The 16,413-nt window shown below is 45.2% G+C and overlaps 1 protein-coding gene across 2 annotated transcripts in view; it reads right to left on the bottom strand.

Annotated features, from left to right (window-relative positions):
• Positions 1–2,417: 2,417 nt before the first annotated feature.
• Positions 2,418–16,413, bottom strand: part of KIF19 (kinesin family member 19) — a 447,302-nt gene continuing 433,306 nt past the window's right edge. Inside the window, exon 20 of one of the 2 annotated variants that reach the window (XM_069655131.1) lies at positions 2,418–6,883. In XM_069655131.1, coding sequence (XP_069511232.1) covers positions 6,720–6,883 — 164 coding nt within the window. In that variant the 3' untranslated portion in view covers positions 2,418–6,719. Of the gene's footprint in view, positions 6,887–16,413 lie in introns of both variants that reach the window. The other variant, XM_069655130.1, reaches the window with a different exon arrangement.

Here is a 16,413-nt window from a genome sequence, read left to right as displayed (position 1 = left end):
GAGTCCATAGTCCGAACATGGGTGGAAAGATGGAGATTTAACTTCAGCTCAGAGCTAGAGGTAAAGCTCTAGCGTTCTACCTAAACTCGGGATTGAGCAGAGCGGTAATGCGGCGGGAATAGCGTTATTGCTGTATTTTTGCCACTCCGCCCAACCCCTGATGAGATCTGGCACCTTCTCAGATCAATGCACTTGGATCGGGGACAAACGCCTAACATTGTCCCTGAAGGGTCTCCACCAGGTGACATTTTCAACCCATCAATACATTTATGTCATTGAAAGTTCTCATGATCTAACTCATTGGTCAACATATACTAGAATTTGTAGGCAGCAGTCAGGGAAATTTGGCAGTTGTATGAAAACAAATGTTTTCAAACAAAGGGGGAAATTGCCCAATTGTGATCAACTGATATAGTAGTGAAAACAACTTGAACTTGAGAAAGTATTCCTAAGTGGAGATGGAGAAGTAAGAACCGGATGCCCCTGAAAAAACGTAACAAAATTCTCAATCCTGCATGCATCACTACCACACCCCCTGCCCCCAACCACCAAAAAAACAAAAATCTGGTTAGCAGATAATTGTTTTGGAATTATGCTTCTTTGTTTTACCAATATATACAATGGGCCTCATTCCGAGTCTGGCGGTAACCCTGCCGATGCTACTGGTGGGTTGCCGCCAGACTCGGAATGATTTACCGGCACCTGACTTCCCAGTAACACCGGGGGATTACAAACCCAGCAGTCCGGGAAGTCAAGTGCTGGCAAATTGTAAATCCACCTTCCCATAGAGTCCTATGGTGCCAGTGCTTCCATGACAGCTTGCCTACCGTGGCCGCTGTGCCCGGCAGGGTCAGACCTGTCGGGCACAGTTGCTCCGGCAGGCAAACCCGTAGTCCTACTGGTGCTGTTGTTTCCAAACCGGCAAACTTATGATGAGACCCAATGTTTTGAGGTTTTCTGCGCTAGAAAATCTTTCTAAGAGCAGTAATGATCTTTCAATTTGCAGAATGATTATGAAGTCTATTTGTCTTTAGAAATGTTAAGGGCTCTGACGTTTGTTGACAGGAAAATAAATGCAATAGTTTAATCTCACATTTGGAAGGTTGTAAATCCCCTTGTTGCCCCTTTAATCGCTTTCAGGATAGGAAATGGAGCAAATAAGGATACGCCTTTTTCAAGCAGGAAAATAATTGAACAGTTCAAAACGTTCCTCTTCTTCTCTGTTTCTCTCTCCCTCCCCTGCTGCATGTCTGTTGTACCGACTGGTTGCTTGGCTACCCTCAGAGTCTCACTAGGTACCAGGCTCTTTCTTGATCAGTCACCATTGCACTCCCCCCGGCCTACCACGCACTTAGGGGATGTAACTGTATCCCTACAGTCTTTTGTTCCCCTTGCACTACCCAGAGCCGCACTGTTCTGACTGCACTTACTCAGAGCATTGCTGCCCTTTTTGCCCCTAACCTCTCCCTTGCACTCCCCCTCTCCCTTTCCCCTTGCACTTCTCGTTCTCGCACTTGCACGATCTGAATGACACAAGGCGTAGTATGATTGTTTGTCTTGTCCTCCCTCTGTCTTCTCTCCCTTGTCTTGGAGCGCCTAGAAACACTTGTGTACAGGCACTTTATAAATGACTTATCCTATCATATCAAAATATGTTCTAGCACCGATTGTAAGAGGAAGAAATCGTGCAAAGCGTGTTATTGTTACTGTTTGTTGCTACTTCTATATGTGTTTTTCAGCTTTACCTACCATGGTGTATTCCTGTACATCGGTAAGGCCTCATTACGAGGTTGGTGGTGTGGGAAGAAAATGGCTGTAATTCCGTCACAGACACTTTTCCTGCACTGTTAAATTACAAGCTTGGCAGCATTGCCACGGCGGAATTATTGAGTGCTAATTGTACCCATTTTTGGAGGTAAAGTGGAGGATTTACCTCCAGCTTGTTGCTGGAGGTAAATATTTAGTTATTTCTATATATTTTTTTAATTTGTAATGTGCAAAAGGCCCTTAGGCATAGGGGCGCACATAAACAAACACAAGGACATAATCAATAATGACAAACATACAACCAGGATCCACTTCCTCCACTTTTCCTCCAAAAACCAACAGAACTTCCACAAGTTCATTTCACCAAAATTGGGACTAACACTGCCTTACCACCAGTTGTAATCCTGTGGTAAACCCATGGGACCAAGTGGCGGTAACAGTAATTCCCTTTGTAAAATCCCCGCGGATTTACCGCCAGAATACTGCCAAACTCATAATGAGGCCCCTAGACTATTAACATGTCAGCTTTTGTTTTATTTGCTCCTAGTTTCTTCCAACACGTTGACTTGATTGTTTTCTTTGTTCTTGTCTTAATTGGTCCTAAATCGGGTAGGGCTAGGTGAAATCATTAAATGAACACTGCAGACACACACTTTTTCACCAAGACTGGTTTATTCAAATCATCATTTTTAAAAAATACGAGAACGGTAGAAACTGTACAAATTCAAAATTCAAAAGGAAAATAGAGAAATAAATAGAAAACATAGACACGCCCAAGCAATGAAAGTCCCTCCCAACACTGCATCGGGTGGACTGGCCAACCTTGCCGATGTATGTTAATTGGAGCCGGTAGCCAGCCGGGGGAAGTCCTATGCAACTGGCTTGGAATGGGAATATAAAATATTTTAACACAGTTTTTTTCCAGAGAAAGATTCTTTGAATAGCAAAAGTATAATGAAAAAGACAGAACACTATGAATTTTTAACAAGAAGTAATGTACTGCCAATTCATCTAACAGTCCACGCAGCCCACCGCCACAGCGCCATATTAATGTGAACAATCTAATCTGTGGACCATTCAAATGCATGTTTGCAGTCATTTTAAAAGGCGTGAGTAGGATGTCTATGTACCTTACTATTTTATGAAGGAAGATAAGGATTGGTTACTGACTAACCTGAATTCAGATACTAGTTAAAATGTTTATAAGTAACCCAGAACTACATTTACCAGAATGCATTTGATTCGGGTGGTATTTAAGTGCACTGCTCTAGGATGTAATCCTGCCTGGGAAGAGTGGTTGGGGACAACCATTTGTATACATTTTTAAATAGTTTCTATTATCAATTTTTGTGATAATTGAAAAAACACTTATCATTGATCAGCTACAAGAGACCAGTGTTTTAAATGATTACAGAAAGACACTTACCGAGTAAGATCACTGCAAAGTGTGAGTCTTGAGGTGACCTTGTGTTTATGGTCACTAACCAATCAGTGTTGTCTGTGGTTTCTATGTGGTAGGGCATGCATGAGCACAGCCTGGATAGCCCGTGGCTGTGCTCATGGGAGACTCATACTCAATGAGTCCACCTGTTGCAAGGTGTGAGACTTAGACTCATTAACTGAGTCTGTGCCCCATAATGTGGCTTTATAACTATGGCCATTTACAAAGCATGGCTACCTGTGATTTACTTGTGGACAGTGGTGAATAACTTTGGCGTATAAGTAATAATTTACATGAGAGGCCATTTTCTAAGACCTCGTAAATTGCGTGGGGGGGGGGGTTATGTTACGTTTCAATTAAGTTCGAGAAGCCTCCCTCCAAGCAATGTTCTTAATTTCCAATAGAAAGTGCAAATAAAAGTGAAAAAAGGGCAGGTGAATTAGCCTTTACACCTTGTTATTTTACTTTATTGTGAAGTTGTATTAATGCCGCCTGCCATTTACGCATGGCAGGAGGCATTTATAAAGCCTTCCGATTGAGTCTAACCTGCCTGCTATTATCGGGTGTAAAAAGACAGGCAGTTTCCACAGGGATCCAATGTATTACCGCCAGCAGGAAAATCAAATGCCAGATTTGTAGGGTGTCTGTGGCGAAGAGGTCATTCCGCTCTGTCATACAAACCAAAAAAAAAGGTGGCAGCACCTACAAAGAATGCATACACGTTGTACTTCTACCTTTTGCTTGACTTCACACCACCCCCATAGCGAAACTGACCCCAAAAGGGTTCCCCAGGATTGCCAACAAAGGGTGCTGGTGGCACAATCTCTGATTTGCAGTGATGGTGAACACATCTGTGATTGCTTTCTTCCTGTGCCTTCACAAAAGGCGTTTCGTTTGAAAGTGATTGTGCAAGCGGAAAACTGCCCACGAGTCCCCAAAATATTGCAAAAAATACTGCAAAGAAAAAAGCAGTGAAGTGTTTGTGCGAGAACGTCCGTTCCTGTGGGAAAGACCCTTGAGTGTATCAGCGGTGAACGTGCACAGACTGAGCTCAGAACTGCACTTTTGACGAGGGAAATGTTTGACTTACTTTGTACTTCCACTGTCATAAGGGTCAGAAAAGGGGTTGCGGCTGCAGTTATGAGTGAAAAGAGCAGAGCAGACAGCCTGAATTTGCATAAATGATCTTCTGATAAAGGCTAGAACACTTCATTCACTACACAGTGTGCATCAGTTTCAGAGAGATTTAAGGGCGTGCATGTTTCCTGTGAGATGTTAAGCTACCTGTGTACAATGGCGGCGAGATTGGTGGTGAATACTGCGGTAAACTCACACTTGCTTCTCTCCAGAAGGCCCAGCTCACTGTTTCTAATCTAGATCAGGCGGCTAACCTCCCCCACCCCCCACCTAGAGAGATTTAAAGTGACTATTTTTCAGCGATATTTGAGATCGACATCAGGACCAGGGCGAATGCTCGCAATTTAGGCACAGTCTTGGCTCAGTGGGGACTTGGGGCCCAGTGCAGATTGTGCAGGTCAGTGTTCAGGAAAACATTCCAACAAGCATGTTTCTAAAGCCAAGGGTCGCCCACTTCTCCTCACTGTATCAGCATTTCTAAATGTTAGGACGTTTGCACGTGCGTGTCCATACAGCACCCGCAATTTCTGTATTTAATATTGAAAATGTCCTCTTTTTTTAATGCTGTTAAAAAATCCTGTAACCACTTTCCCCTTGTCTTCCAACTTTCAGCGTCATTATGTATCGCTATAGTGGCCTGTTACCAGCATGTGGTGTCCCTGTGCCGCGCACAGCATGAAAGCGTTCCAATACAACACGTAATATCCATTTTAGGTTGTGCACAGTTCGAGTTTGGCCACCACCGGCCGAGTCCTCCTTGCCTGACCCCTCTGCCAGGACGCTTGTTTCCCTTACAGACCAGTCCAGCCATGACCAAAACATACAACCGTCAAATAGAGATGCATAGAAGGACGAGCATCCGAATTTTAGGCGCTAGTGGGGAGCGCTGGGGACATTGTGGCCAGAGAAGTATGGTTGGGCATTGGGGGTGGGAGGCAAGTGGGGAAGCCCCCCCATGTATAGGAGCTGTTTTGAAGGAGGTTTTCACAGAGGCTCTGTCATATATGGAACTCAGGGGCGGCGGGCTCCTTAAGGGAGGAACGACCTTAAGTGTCTGGAGGAAGGAGACAGCATGGGGAACGAGGGCGGAAGAGGAGGGGCTATTAGAGCCCAGGCAGAATCCTGAAGAGGGAGAATAAAGGTGGTCCCATGTCACTCTGTCTCCTCTCCTTCATTTGAGCATCAGCCCCACCACTCACATAGCTATGCTGTCATCCCATAATATATATGGGCCAGTTACCAGTACCATAACAGGCTCGACCACTTTCTCGAGATTTTTACACATAACCAATAATGACTTACACAATAAGTCACCCACAGCCCATCTAGGCCCCACAGGCTGGAAAGTACAGCAAACTAAAAATATAGGCCAACTTGCGAGAAATTGATTTAACTTGCATTGTGGTCACCCGCTTATGAACTTTGGATGTCATGCACACATTTGCAAAAAGTGTGCATTTATTTGATTGGATACACGGGCAACACATCCATCTGAAATGTTGAGAAGTGGCTGTTTGCAGGCAGATATCAATGAGGCAGCCATGTTGGAATGAGATTTTGCAGAAGGCCCACCTAACCTTAATGAATGCTGAGAGGTATGGCGTGGAGGCTATTTGCATAGTAAAGGATTCATACACCTCGTGCAGCGCACCCAGGCACCGGGAGAACACAAACAAGCAGTACTGCTAACAAGCAACCCAACAAGGGGTCACCTTGCGGTAAAACCCATGCACAGCGCCCCTGGTCCGCTGAGGAACATCCAAATACCCATTCTTGCGGTTTGACTGCCGAGAGTGGTGCAATGTCATTTTAGTGTCACGTAGCAGTCACTTCTCATTTTTCAATCCCAAATTTTTCGTGCGTGACTTCTAATCAGATACTTTAATTAGAAGCAACTTGCATGTTCGTGTTCCTGCTGCACTCCGCTGACACAGAGGCAACAGCACATCTCAGGCTGCATTTCCGGAAAGTGCTTCACCGGTGGCTGGGGTTCCTCGAGTTAGAAGCCCAACAGTTTTGAGCATTGTACGTTTTCCTCAAAAATCTGTAAACATATTTTTCATTAACAAACCACACACAAAAGAGTTGAATAAAAAAAAGAAAAGTTTCTATCCAGAGAAAAAAGGGACATTTTTGGAGAAAAAGTGTGGATCTGAACCCAAGGTGGAGAGTAATGTGTGCTCCAGCCACATGTCTTCTTGACCAACTCTTTTTGCGGTTTCCACCTAAATGTGCCACATGCAGGCAACCCTCACCTTTGCCTGCAAAACTCTATCGACACAGGTAGCCCGCAGTGGGGTTTAGGATGTTGCCAAGTGCAATGCTGCCAGGTTGCTGTTGCCATGCTCAGTACTTCCTGTTCCTTTTGCCATGCTCAGTACTTCCGGCTCCTGCTGTCTTTCCCGTGGGGAGCGGCGCCATTGGCGGATGGCTGATTAAAGCGAACACGCTGTACAGCATTGGGAGCCTTCCTTACATTGCCGGGATGGTTGATGGGAAAGGTGGCGACGGAAGAGTCTGATAGGTTAGTGGCAGGGCCTGCTGAGAAAAGAGGACAGTAAATAAAACATGGCGGTTCTATTCATGCGTGCAACTTCAACAGCGACTTTATCAAACACACAGATCAGCCAAAGAAAATACGACAAACATTACTTGCAACAAATATTCTGGTTGGTGCTTGTATCTGGTTAGAATAACTTGTGCGGTATATTAAGCCACCTAGTGGTAGGTCCGGGGTATTATAAGTAAAAGTAGGCATTGTCAGGGCTGTTCCTGTCGTGGTAGCCTCTCGGAACTTACACCCTTAGAGTTTTTTTGCATGATAAGCATGATAAACGAAAGTATAGTGTGACCATTGAAGCGTTTTGAGTGTTAACTGGTAATGCCCCATTCTGCATTCTGGTAGAATATCCCTGAAGTCTGTGTAGCCATCATCAGAAGATTAGGTGGCCGCATGCTACTCTAAACAAATACTAGCACCATAAGGACGATCACTGGCTACATCATATTTGTTTTCTCGGGCATAGAATCTTAGATTCACATGCTATGAATAGATTAGCAAGCAGTACTTCACATGCTATGAATAGATTAGCAAGCAGCACTTCACATGCTATGAATAGAATAGCAAGCAGCACTTCACATGCTATGAATAGATTAGCAAGCAGCACTTCACATGCTATGAATAGAATAGCAAGCAGCACTTCACATGCTATGAAGAGATTAGCAAGCAGCACTTCACATGCTATGAATAGAATAGCAAGCAGCACTTCACATGCTATGAATAGATTAGCAAGCAGCACTTCACATGTTATGAATAGAATAGCAAGCAGCACTTCACATGCTATGAATAGAATAGCAAGCAGCACTTCACATGTTATGAATAGAATAGCAAGCAGCACTTCACATGCTATGAAGAGATTAGCAAGCAGCACTTCACATGCTATGAATAGATTAGCAAGCAGCACTTCACATGCTATGAAGAGATTAGCAAGCAGCACTTCACATGCTATGAATAGATTAGCAAGCAGCACTTCACATGCTATGAAGAGATTAGCAAGCAGCACTTCACATGCTATGAATAGATTAGCAAGCAGCACTTCACATGCTATGAAGAGATTAGCAAGCAGCACTTCACATGCTATGAATAGATTAGCAAGCAGCACTTCACATGCTATGAAGAGATTAGCAAGCAGCACTTCACATGCTATGAATAGATTAGCATGCAGCACACGCTACTTGCAGAGTGGGAGCATATGGCACCACAGAAAACAGGTTCCACGAAATTGACATGATATTGACTGATCCACTTAAGAGCCTGTTTGGTTGCGTATCTGTATAGTAGTGTTTTGTTAACATGTGCACAGATGCACATGCTTTAGATTTGCAATCTAAAGATACGCGGGCTAGAAATGGTACAGTTGACCCTGTTCCCCTAGAAAAGAGTTGTCCAACTCCAGGCCTCGAGAGCCGGAATCTGACAGGTTTTCAGGATATCCCTCATGAATATACATTAGAAAACATTTGCATACGTTTAGAAACATTATGTGCAAATTTATCTCACAAATATTAATGAGGGGTATCCTGAGAATCTGATATATTTCTGGCTACTAGAGGACTGGAGTTGGACAAGCCTGCTCTAGAGCCGTTTGTGCTAGTCTATAGCATTCTTGAGTGCAATACACAATCCATCTTACAAAGCTGGCCATTAGTGACCGGCATGCCATCTTGCCCTATAGCAAAATAAATGAAAGCTGGATTATTTTTCAGATTATTGTAGTTCTATCCATGCAGAACAGTACCACTGTTCATACATCTAGTGTATGTGGTTTTTGGAAGAAACAGGGAGCTTAATGGATTGCTTTATGTGAAATATGGCTCTGTATCTCAAAGAAAATGATAGGTGTGTTCGGGAAAACCACTCTGTCTTTCTGATTAGTGGCCAAAGGCTTGTCAATCAACATGGGTTGTAGTTGCTGCTAGAAAAGACACCTTACATGTTTGGTGCTTGAGTGAACATGTATGAATGGGTTTGAATGGTGGAAGCATCAATCTGGCATTACTGTGTTTATATCCCAGCTCGGAGCCGGGTTGGCAATCAGTCAGCGGTCGAAGGGAACGGAAGCGGTTAGGGGTAGTGCTGCTCTACTTTTTAAGTTTTACCATTCCTATACTTTTATTTTACAAAGAAACCATTCCGGTTTGGCTGAGTTTTAAAATAAAAGTGTAGGAAGAAGTTGAAGCGTGCACTTCAGTGCCCTGCAGTGGGCATTCCCTTAAACAGCAGGTGTGAATAAGCTTCTTTCCTTCTATAAAGGATGTAACCTCAGGGATTTCCTACCATGAGACTTTGTGTTGGGAAGTGGTGTAGCTGCTAGAACCATTAAGTTTCCTTTTAGGGAATTAAACGCTGCGCATGCATCTAATAAGTACAGTAAGTAGGTTACTACTCCAGTAGCCATGGACTCAACTGGGTTCATGGATTCAAAAGTACAACAAACAAAAAAGCATGTGTATTTGGTTTATGTGCAACCCTAAGCATGTCGATGCATCTAGTTGGCAGCTGCAAATGACCAAACTCTACAAGTTCAGGAGTTAAGCTGCCATGGTCATAGTCTGAGAATGTGGCGGTACTTTCTAGCTTTGCTTTTGCATGAGCAGAATGTGTGGTGTCGGGTGAAGCATTCTTCCTGTTGTTGAAGTGATCAGTTAGGAATTCCTGTATCAGTTTCTGCACCACACAGTGTAGTGGTGGTGTTGTTGGAGGAAAGGTATGCATAAATATCCCTGACCATGCAAACCGCAGAATATTACCCAGCGGTTTCTCTTCTGGGTGCATGGATGGGATACTCTCTATCTGGAATTCCCCAAGATTGGAATATTTTTTTGAGTGCTTCTGTGCTTTGGGCCCAATCTGCTGAGGTCATCTGCTAGACAAGGGTCCACTCCAATGACATGTTGCCTCTGGATCCAAATCCTTCACCTGTGCACTACTGTTAGATTGCCCGTGTCCCTTGGAATAGTAGCAGGGTAAACCTCCTTCCGTGTTTGGGCAAATAAAGCATTGCTGTGGTATTGTCTGTATTTTAGGAGGAGGCGCTTGGACTTTATCGGTTTTTGACAGCTGAGAAGTGCTTTGTGGACTGATAGGAGTTCCAATTATTTGATGTGTAGGAGAGCCTCTTGCAAGGTTCTTCTTTGTACCTCCATCATGTGGAGGTGTGCTCCACACCCCAGGAGGTGCCCTTCAGAATTGTCACTTGCACTGGATGCTTGAGAAAGGTTGTCCCGTCAACAAGTTTGTGGCCCTCCCCCATTGCAAAGTTTCCACAAGCTTTTTCATCCTTAACACTAACCCATCGTGACCAATTTGCACTACGCCACTGGTACAGCGGCCTTGTGTGCATCTGTGCATTTGGTATGGGTAGAGGTGTATAGCCTTCCACTGCAAATGTGTGGCAACTACAGCAAGTATCTTTGAGAATACAAGGGATGCCGATGTTATCCCAAAAGGAAGCAACTTGAACTCATAATGGACCTCCCTGAACTCGTGGTATTTTTCGAACTTGGAAATATGAAAATCATGCATCTTCCATGTCCAGAGTGGCCTTGTAATCTCACCTGCTTAACAATGGATTAACTTCTTGGAATGTTGTTATCTGGACCTTTTGTGCTTTGACAAATTTGTTGGTTGCTGGAGATCGAGGACTGGCAATATTGTGCAGTGTTTTTGGGTACAACAAAGTAAATGGAGTAGATCCATTTGTGTGGCTCACAGGGCCCCTTTTGAAACATCATTGCCTCATCTGCTTCTAAAAGCAGTACAGGTGTGTAGACTATTTTCTTTCTCAGTGGGATGTTGTGTGGCATTGTGGCCTCATTACACGTATGCCGGTCTGGAATTAACGTGCGTGTAATTCCATTTACCGGCACGTTTCGGGACTGGCATACTACAAGTTTGCCGGTGGGGTGTCCTGATTTACCACCAGCCAAGAGTTGGAGGTAAGTCAGGCACACCCACCGTCAAAGAACAGTGCTGGCAACTTGCTAGTGGTTATGCCCTCCAATGCGGGGATATAAATTAATATCCTCCCCCAATCACAGAAAAATAGATGGGAACCTGCTGCTGACAGTCGTGGTTTGGCGCAGCTTTACCTCTTGCAGAAGCACGTCTGGGTAGACGTTGCCTTTTGTGACTCGGTCTGTCCTGTCCTGTCTGTGCTGTCCCTTACAGATTTCCCTTGTTGGTGATATTGAGGCTGTCCCCAGGATCCATGGACAAATTGAATGCCCTGGTGGAGTTACTGTACGTCTTGGAAATGGCACGTTTATAACCTCTTTTTTAACACATAAATGACAAAAGGATAATTAGTAAAAAGTTATTCCTGCAGCTGGGACCCTAGCGATAGTTAAATAGCCCTGTGTCAGATATCTCCTGCAGAATAATTGCAGTGAACAAACAACCGACGTAGATGCGTCACGAACAGGGAAACCATTGAGCGACCCGTGTATGAACCACAAACATAGAGGAACCGTAGCAGATTCTTCACGTCACTCAGCGCCACAGTGAAGACAGACCCCAGCAAGACAATCAATGCAGGAGTCAAGAAGAGTCCATGCATTGTTCCACCACTAGCATGTCCACATAGAGAATCCAGTTCCAAGTACCTAAGTATAGGACCAAGGGAACAATTGATTAACTCTGTGGATACCCGAAGATATCCTCACAAAACTGCATGATTTGGATATTGTATAGAGAACATTACGAACTCAATGCACTTGTCCTGAAGAAAGCGGCCAAAGAATGAACCCCACTGAAACCGGTTGATTTATTCTGAAGTAGCTCTGGACTGATAACCCAGGCTCTGATACCCCACATATGAAAATGAAAGGGCTCGTCTAAAGAATAATATCACAGCGATTTACAACTAAACAACGAATTGTTGAATAGGAAATCAGCTTTTTAAGTTATTTTATTCCCTTGTCTGATCACTTCAGACTAGATTGTTTTTCTTTTATAAGACATACACATTGGAGGCGTTAATATTAAAAGTTTACACCGACCCCCATTAGGTATGCACGTAAACTGTAGTATTTAGGAAAGCAATGAGAGAGGAAAGGGTCAGGACCTCTACATACCATATGTAGTTGGCACACCAGCACTGACTAGGGCTGGTTTTGACTGCAATTATTCTGTAGGAGATATCTGACACAGGGATATTTAACTATCGCTAGGGTCCCAGCTGCAGGAATAACTTTTTACTAATTATCCTTCTGTCATTTATGTGTTAAAAAACTTGGGTATAGACAGGAGGCGACCACCTTCTGACTCCCATTTGTTGTTACTCACGTATATAACCTCGCCTAGAAGTGTGGAGTCCTAACAGTGGGTATCCACAAACATAGAACTGCTCTAGTGTTTTACGCATGTAGTGTTGTGTTTGAGCTTTTTTGAGGGTTTCCTCCACATCCTGGAGTTGTCCCACCACCCCCCTGTCGAGAAGTTTATCGATCAGGGAAGCCTGCGTCTTTAGTCTAAACCCAGTTACACAGAGCCAGGAACACTGCTTGAGCACTGCAGTGTGTGCGGCCTGGTGACCTGCAGTCTCAGCCCCATCTAGGATGCTCTTGATGACTATGTTTGAGGCAATGGAGCCTCTCTTGTTGATGATATGGACTTTCGCATGGATACCCTCAGGCATGTCTTAGGTCTAGCACAGAGTGCTACTGGAATCTGTCATACCGGCTTATCAGTTTTCTATAAAAACACATTTTATTGATTTTTGGCACAAATAACATATTCAAAAACTCAAAACCATTGAAACCACAGGTCGATCACAGTGTGTTCAAAATCATAATGCATCCTGCCCTCCCCCTGAGCACTCCACCACCCTCTCCCGCTGCCTTCTTAGTCCCCGAAAAGACTCTTCCTGCCCTTCTACCTCTCCCTTCCCCTGTGTACCCCGCTCTCCCCTCCCGTGAAAGCCTATCCCGCCTCTAACCATTTCGGTAATTTTTTGATATTTATGGGTACCACCCTGTCCCTGTACACCCTCTTCTGCACAATAGTCTATTCCCTCTAGCCATTGTTGGAATCTAGGAGGCGCCAGAGTAGCCCATTCTTTTGCAAACATCTTTTTGCCTTGTGTCAAAGCTATCCGGAGCAGTGATTTGTCCTTGTCCGTTCAACCCAAACGTTTAGCAGGATCAGCTTGGGGCAGTCAGGTATAGTTTGCCCACCATCCCAGCCATTTTGCCTCTCACCTTTTCCCAGAAGGATTTTACCACAGTACATTCCAGACCAAGTGATAAAAGGATCCCACTCCCGTCCTGCATTGCAAAAACAGGGGGTTGCCAGCCAGGATCATTATATTATATCAACCATAGTCATACTGTGATGCTTGCCACCCTTGGTGACCCTGAGGCCTCCAACCAGTCTACTTCTTCTAGCGGACCCAGGTTCCCTTCCAATGGGTCCCCCTCAGCTTTGTCAGAGGTTAGGAAGTGAAGCTATTTAGCATCTGATATAATCGCGTGATCCCCTTCTCCCTGATGCCCACTTCCATGAGGATGTGCTGCAGTCAAATGTATGTTTATCTGTCACCCTCTGTCAATTCATATCACCCCTGCAATTGCTGGAAACGTGTGGCTGGTTTAGTGCCACAATGTTTTCTAGACGTGAAATGCCTCTCTCCTGCCATCTCCGCTGTTTACCGGGTTTCTTTACTTCTGGCAAGTCTGCATTACCCCATAAGGATGCCTCCTTGGTCACCACCTCATCCCACTCCACTGCCTTCAAAGCGGTACTTCTGGAGTCTAGTACACTTTCCCCTAGTCTTCAGAGCTCCGCCTAGCTACCATATATCACCTGCAGAGGTAACAGTGCCTATCTCTCCCAGTTCCCACTCTATGTGTGGCCATCTCCTCCCACCAAACAACCACTCGTTAATCACCACTAGCTCTGAGGCCCAATAATAGTGTTGTATGTTCGGGGCCCCTAAGCCTCCGTCCCACCCTGATCTAGATAACAATGTCAATGCTATCCGTGGGACCTTTTCTCCCCATATGATCGCCCTCTGTAACTGCTCAATAATCTGGAATATCCTGGGGGAACACTCGCTGGAGCATTTTGCAAGACATATAAGAGTTGCAGGATTGACATCGTTTTGAACAGGTTTGCTCTTCCGGCCAAAGATAGCGGTAGCGTTGCCCCAATGTTTTACATCGCTTCTCAGATGGTCTAACACTTAGTCTAAGTTGTTCTTGAAAAACTGCACTCCCTGAACCTACCGTGATGGCGAAATATTAAAATGAAGACAGTTCTATCAAAAGGGGACATCCCCCTGGGATTGCTGCATCCTCTTCCTTAACCGGCACTAGGATCGATTTCTCCCAATTGATTGATTTTAAGACCACTGACCTCTCCAAAGTCTCGAAAGACCTTGCTGACCCAAGGTCCTGTTTGATTGGGGTCCTTCAGGTAGCTAAATATGTCATCCACGTATAACAAGATGCGGTCCCCCCACCCTGCTTCTCAAAACCCTGGGGGGGTCCAATCAAAACCCAATGGGGGTCCAATCGAACTCGGGCCACTAAGGGCTCCATGGCCAACAAGAATAGCAGTGGTGATAGTGGGTAGCCATGCCCAGTCCCCTGCTGAAGAGGGAAGGTACCAGAGGTCCACCCATTCACCTTTACCCTCTCCTCCAGGTCTTTATATATCAATTTCACCCACCGAACGAACCTAGGCAGCAATCCAAATGTATCCATTACTGTCCCTCTGTACTTCCACCCCGTCCAATCAAATGCTTTCTCAGAATTTATCACCATAACTGAGTGTGGGCCCCATAGGGAGGGGATCGCGGCTAACGCATTATGCAGGCGTCTAATGTTCACTCTAGTCACCCTGCACGGTAACAACCCGCACTGGCTATCACTTTTGCGAGAATATTCGCCTCCTTGTTAATAAAAGATATTGGGCGGCATGCACGTCATTGATCTGCGGGTCTACCCTTTTTATGTATCACCACCACCATGGCTTGGCAGAGATCCACCGGCAGTTTACCATCTTCCTGGCCCTCCAGAAACATTTCCCTCATTTCCTCCGCTGGCCCGCATCCTATTAGCCTCCAGATATCCGCCAGGAATTCCTTCGGCCCCAGCCATTTCCCTGCCTAGAGCAGCGTCATGGCTGATTGAATCTCTTCCAGGATAGGATCAAGCTCCAGCTGTTCTCGCTGCTCTTGACTCAGCTGAGGCAGATTCGTTTCTCCTACGTATTGTGATATCTTCGACCCACCCCCTGTTGTGGGCTACCCGTATTACGCCTGATAGTAGTCAGCGAACGCCTCCGCTATCTCGTCATCCTCACTAGCTACGCCCCCTCCTATCATACTGATTGCCCTTGTACATCTTGCCTCCTCGTCCCTCCTGTCCATCCATGCCAGTAATCGGCCACATTTATCCCGAGTGTTGAACACCCTCGCCTGTACTATTAGAGACAGACAAACCAAACTCCCTCCCCCAAACCCCTTACAGTAATAATTCACTCAGAAGTGAATTAGTACAGTAGCAATGACCTGTATTGAATAATTAACTTCCTCCTCCGACACCCTACATTTCCCCCCAACTTGAAGCAGGAGCATGCGCTGGAGCTCAGGGACACGCTATAATTTTGTGCAATTATTACCAGTGAGTTGCCCCTAGGCGATGGCTTGTAGTTCTTCTAAATGTGCATATATATGGGTTTGCGTGTGGCAGGAGCCTCCATAGAGGCCTTCAACTGGCATTGGACTGACTGCATGAGAGGTATACACTGGCCCATAGACTGTGTATCCACTGGTGTATCCTTAATGAAATCCCTTTCCTCAGCTGAGGCAGATTCGTTTCTCCTACGTATTGTGATATCTTCGACCCACCCCCTGTTGAGGGCTACCCGTATTACGCCTGATAGTAGTCAGCGAACGCCTCCGCTATCTCGTCATCCTCACTAGCTACGCCCCCTCCTATCATACTGATTGCCCTTATCCATCTTGCCTCCTCGTCCCTCCTGTCCATCCATGCCAGTAATCGGCCACATTTAACCCCAGTGTTGAACACCCTTGCCTGTACTATTAGAGACAGACAAACCAAACTCCCTCCCCCAAACCCCTTACGGTAATAATTCACTCAGAAGTGAATTAGTACAGTAGCAATGACCTGTATTGAATAATTAACTTCCTCCTCCGACACCCTACGCTTCCCACCAACTTGAAGCAGTGCAAGTCAACATACTTTTGCCCATATGAAACAATCTTCAACTCTCTTCCTATCTGTAGGAGCATGCGCTGGAGCTCAGGGACACGCTATATTTTCATGCCATTATTACCAGTGAGTTGCCCCCAGGCGATGGCTTGTAGTTCTTCTAAATGTGCATATATATGGGTTTGCGTGTGGCAGGAGCCTCCATAGAGGCCTTCAACTGGCATTGGACTGACTGCATGAGAGGTATACACTGGCCCATAGACTGTGTATCCACTTCAACTGGCATTGGACTGACTGCATGAGAGGTATACACTGGCCCATAGACTGTG

Source organism: Ambystoma mexicanum, chromosome 3q (genome assembly GCF_040938575.1).
Source record: "Ambystoma mexicanum isolate Mex_15411 chromosome 3q, UKY_AmexF1_1, whole genome shotgun sequence".
Taxonomy (NCBI): Eukaryota; Metazoa; Chordata; class Amphibia; order Caudata; family Ambystomatidae; genus Ambystoma; species Ambystoma mexicanum.
The sequence above is the reverse complement of the archived record's forward strand: the minus strand, read 5'-3'. Positions and strand labels throughout refer to the sequence as shown.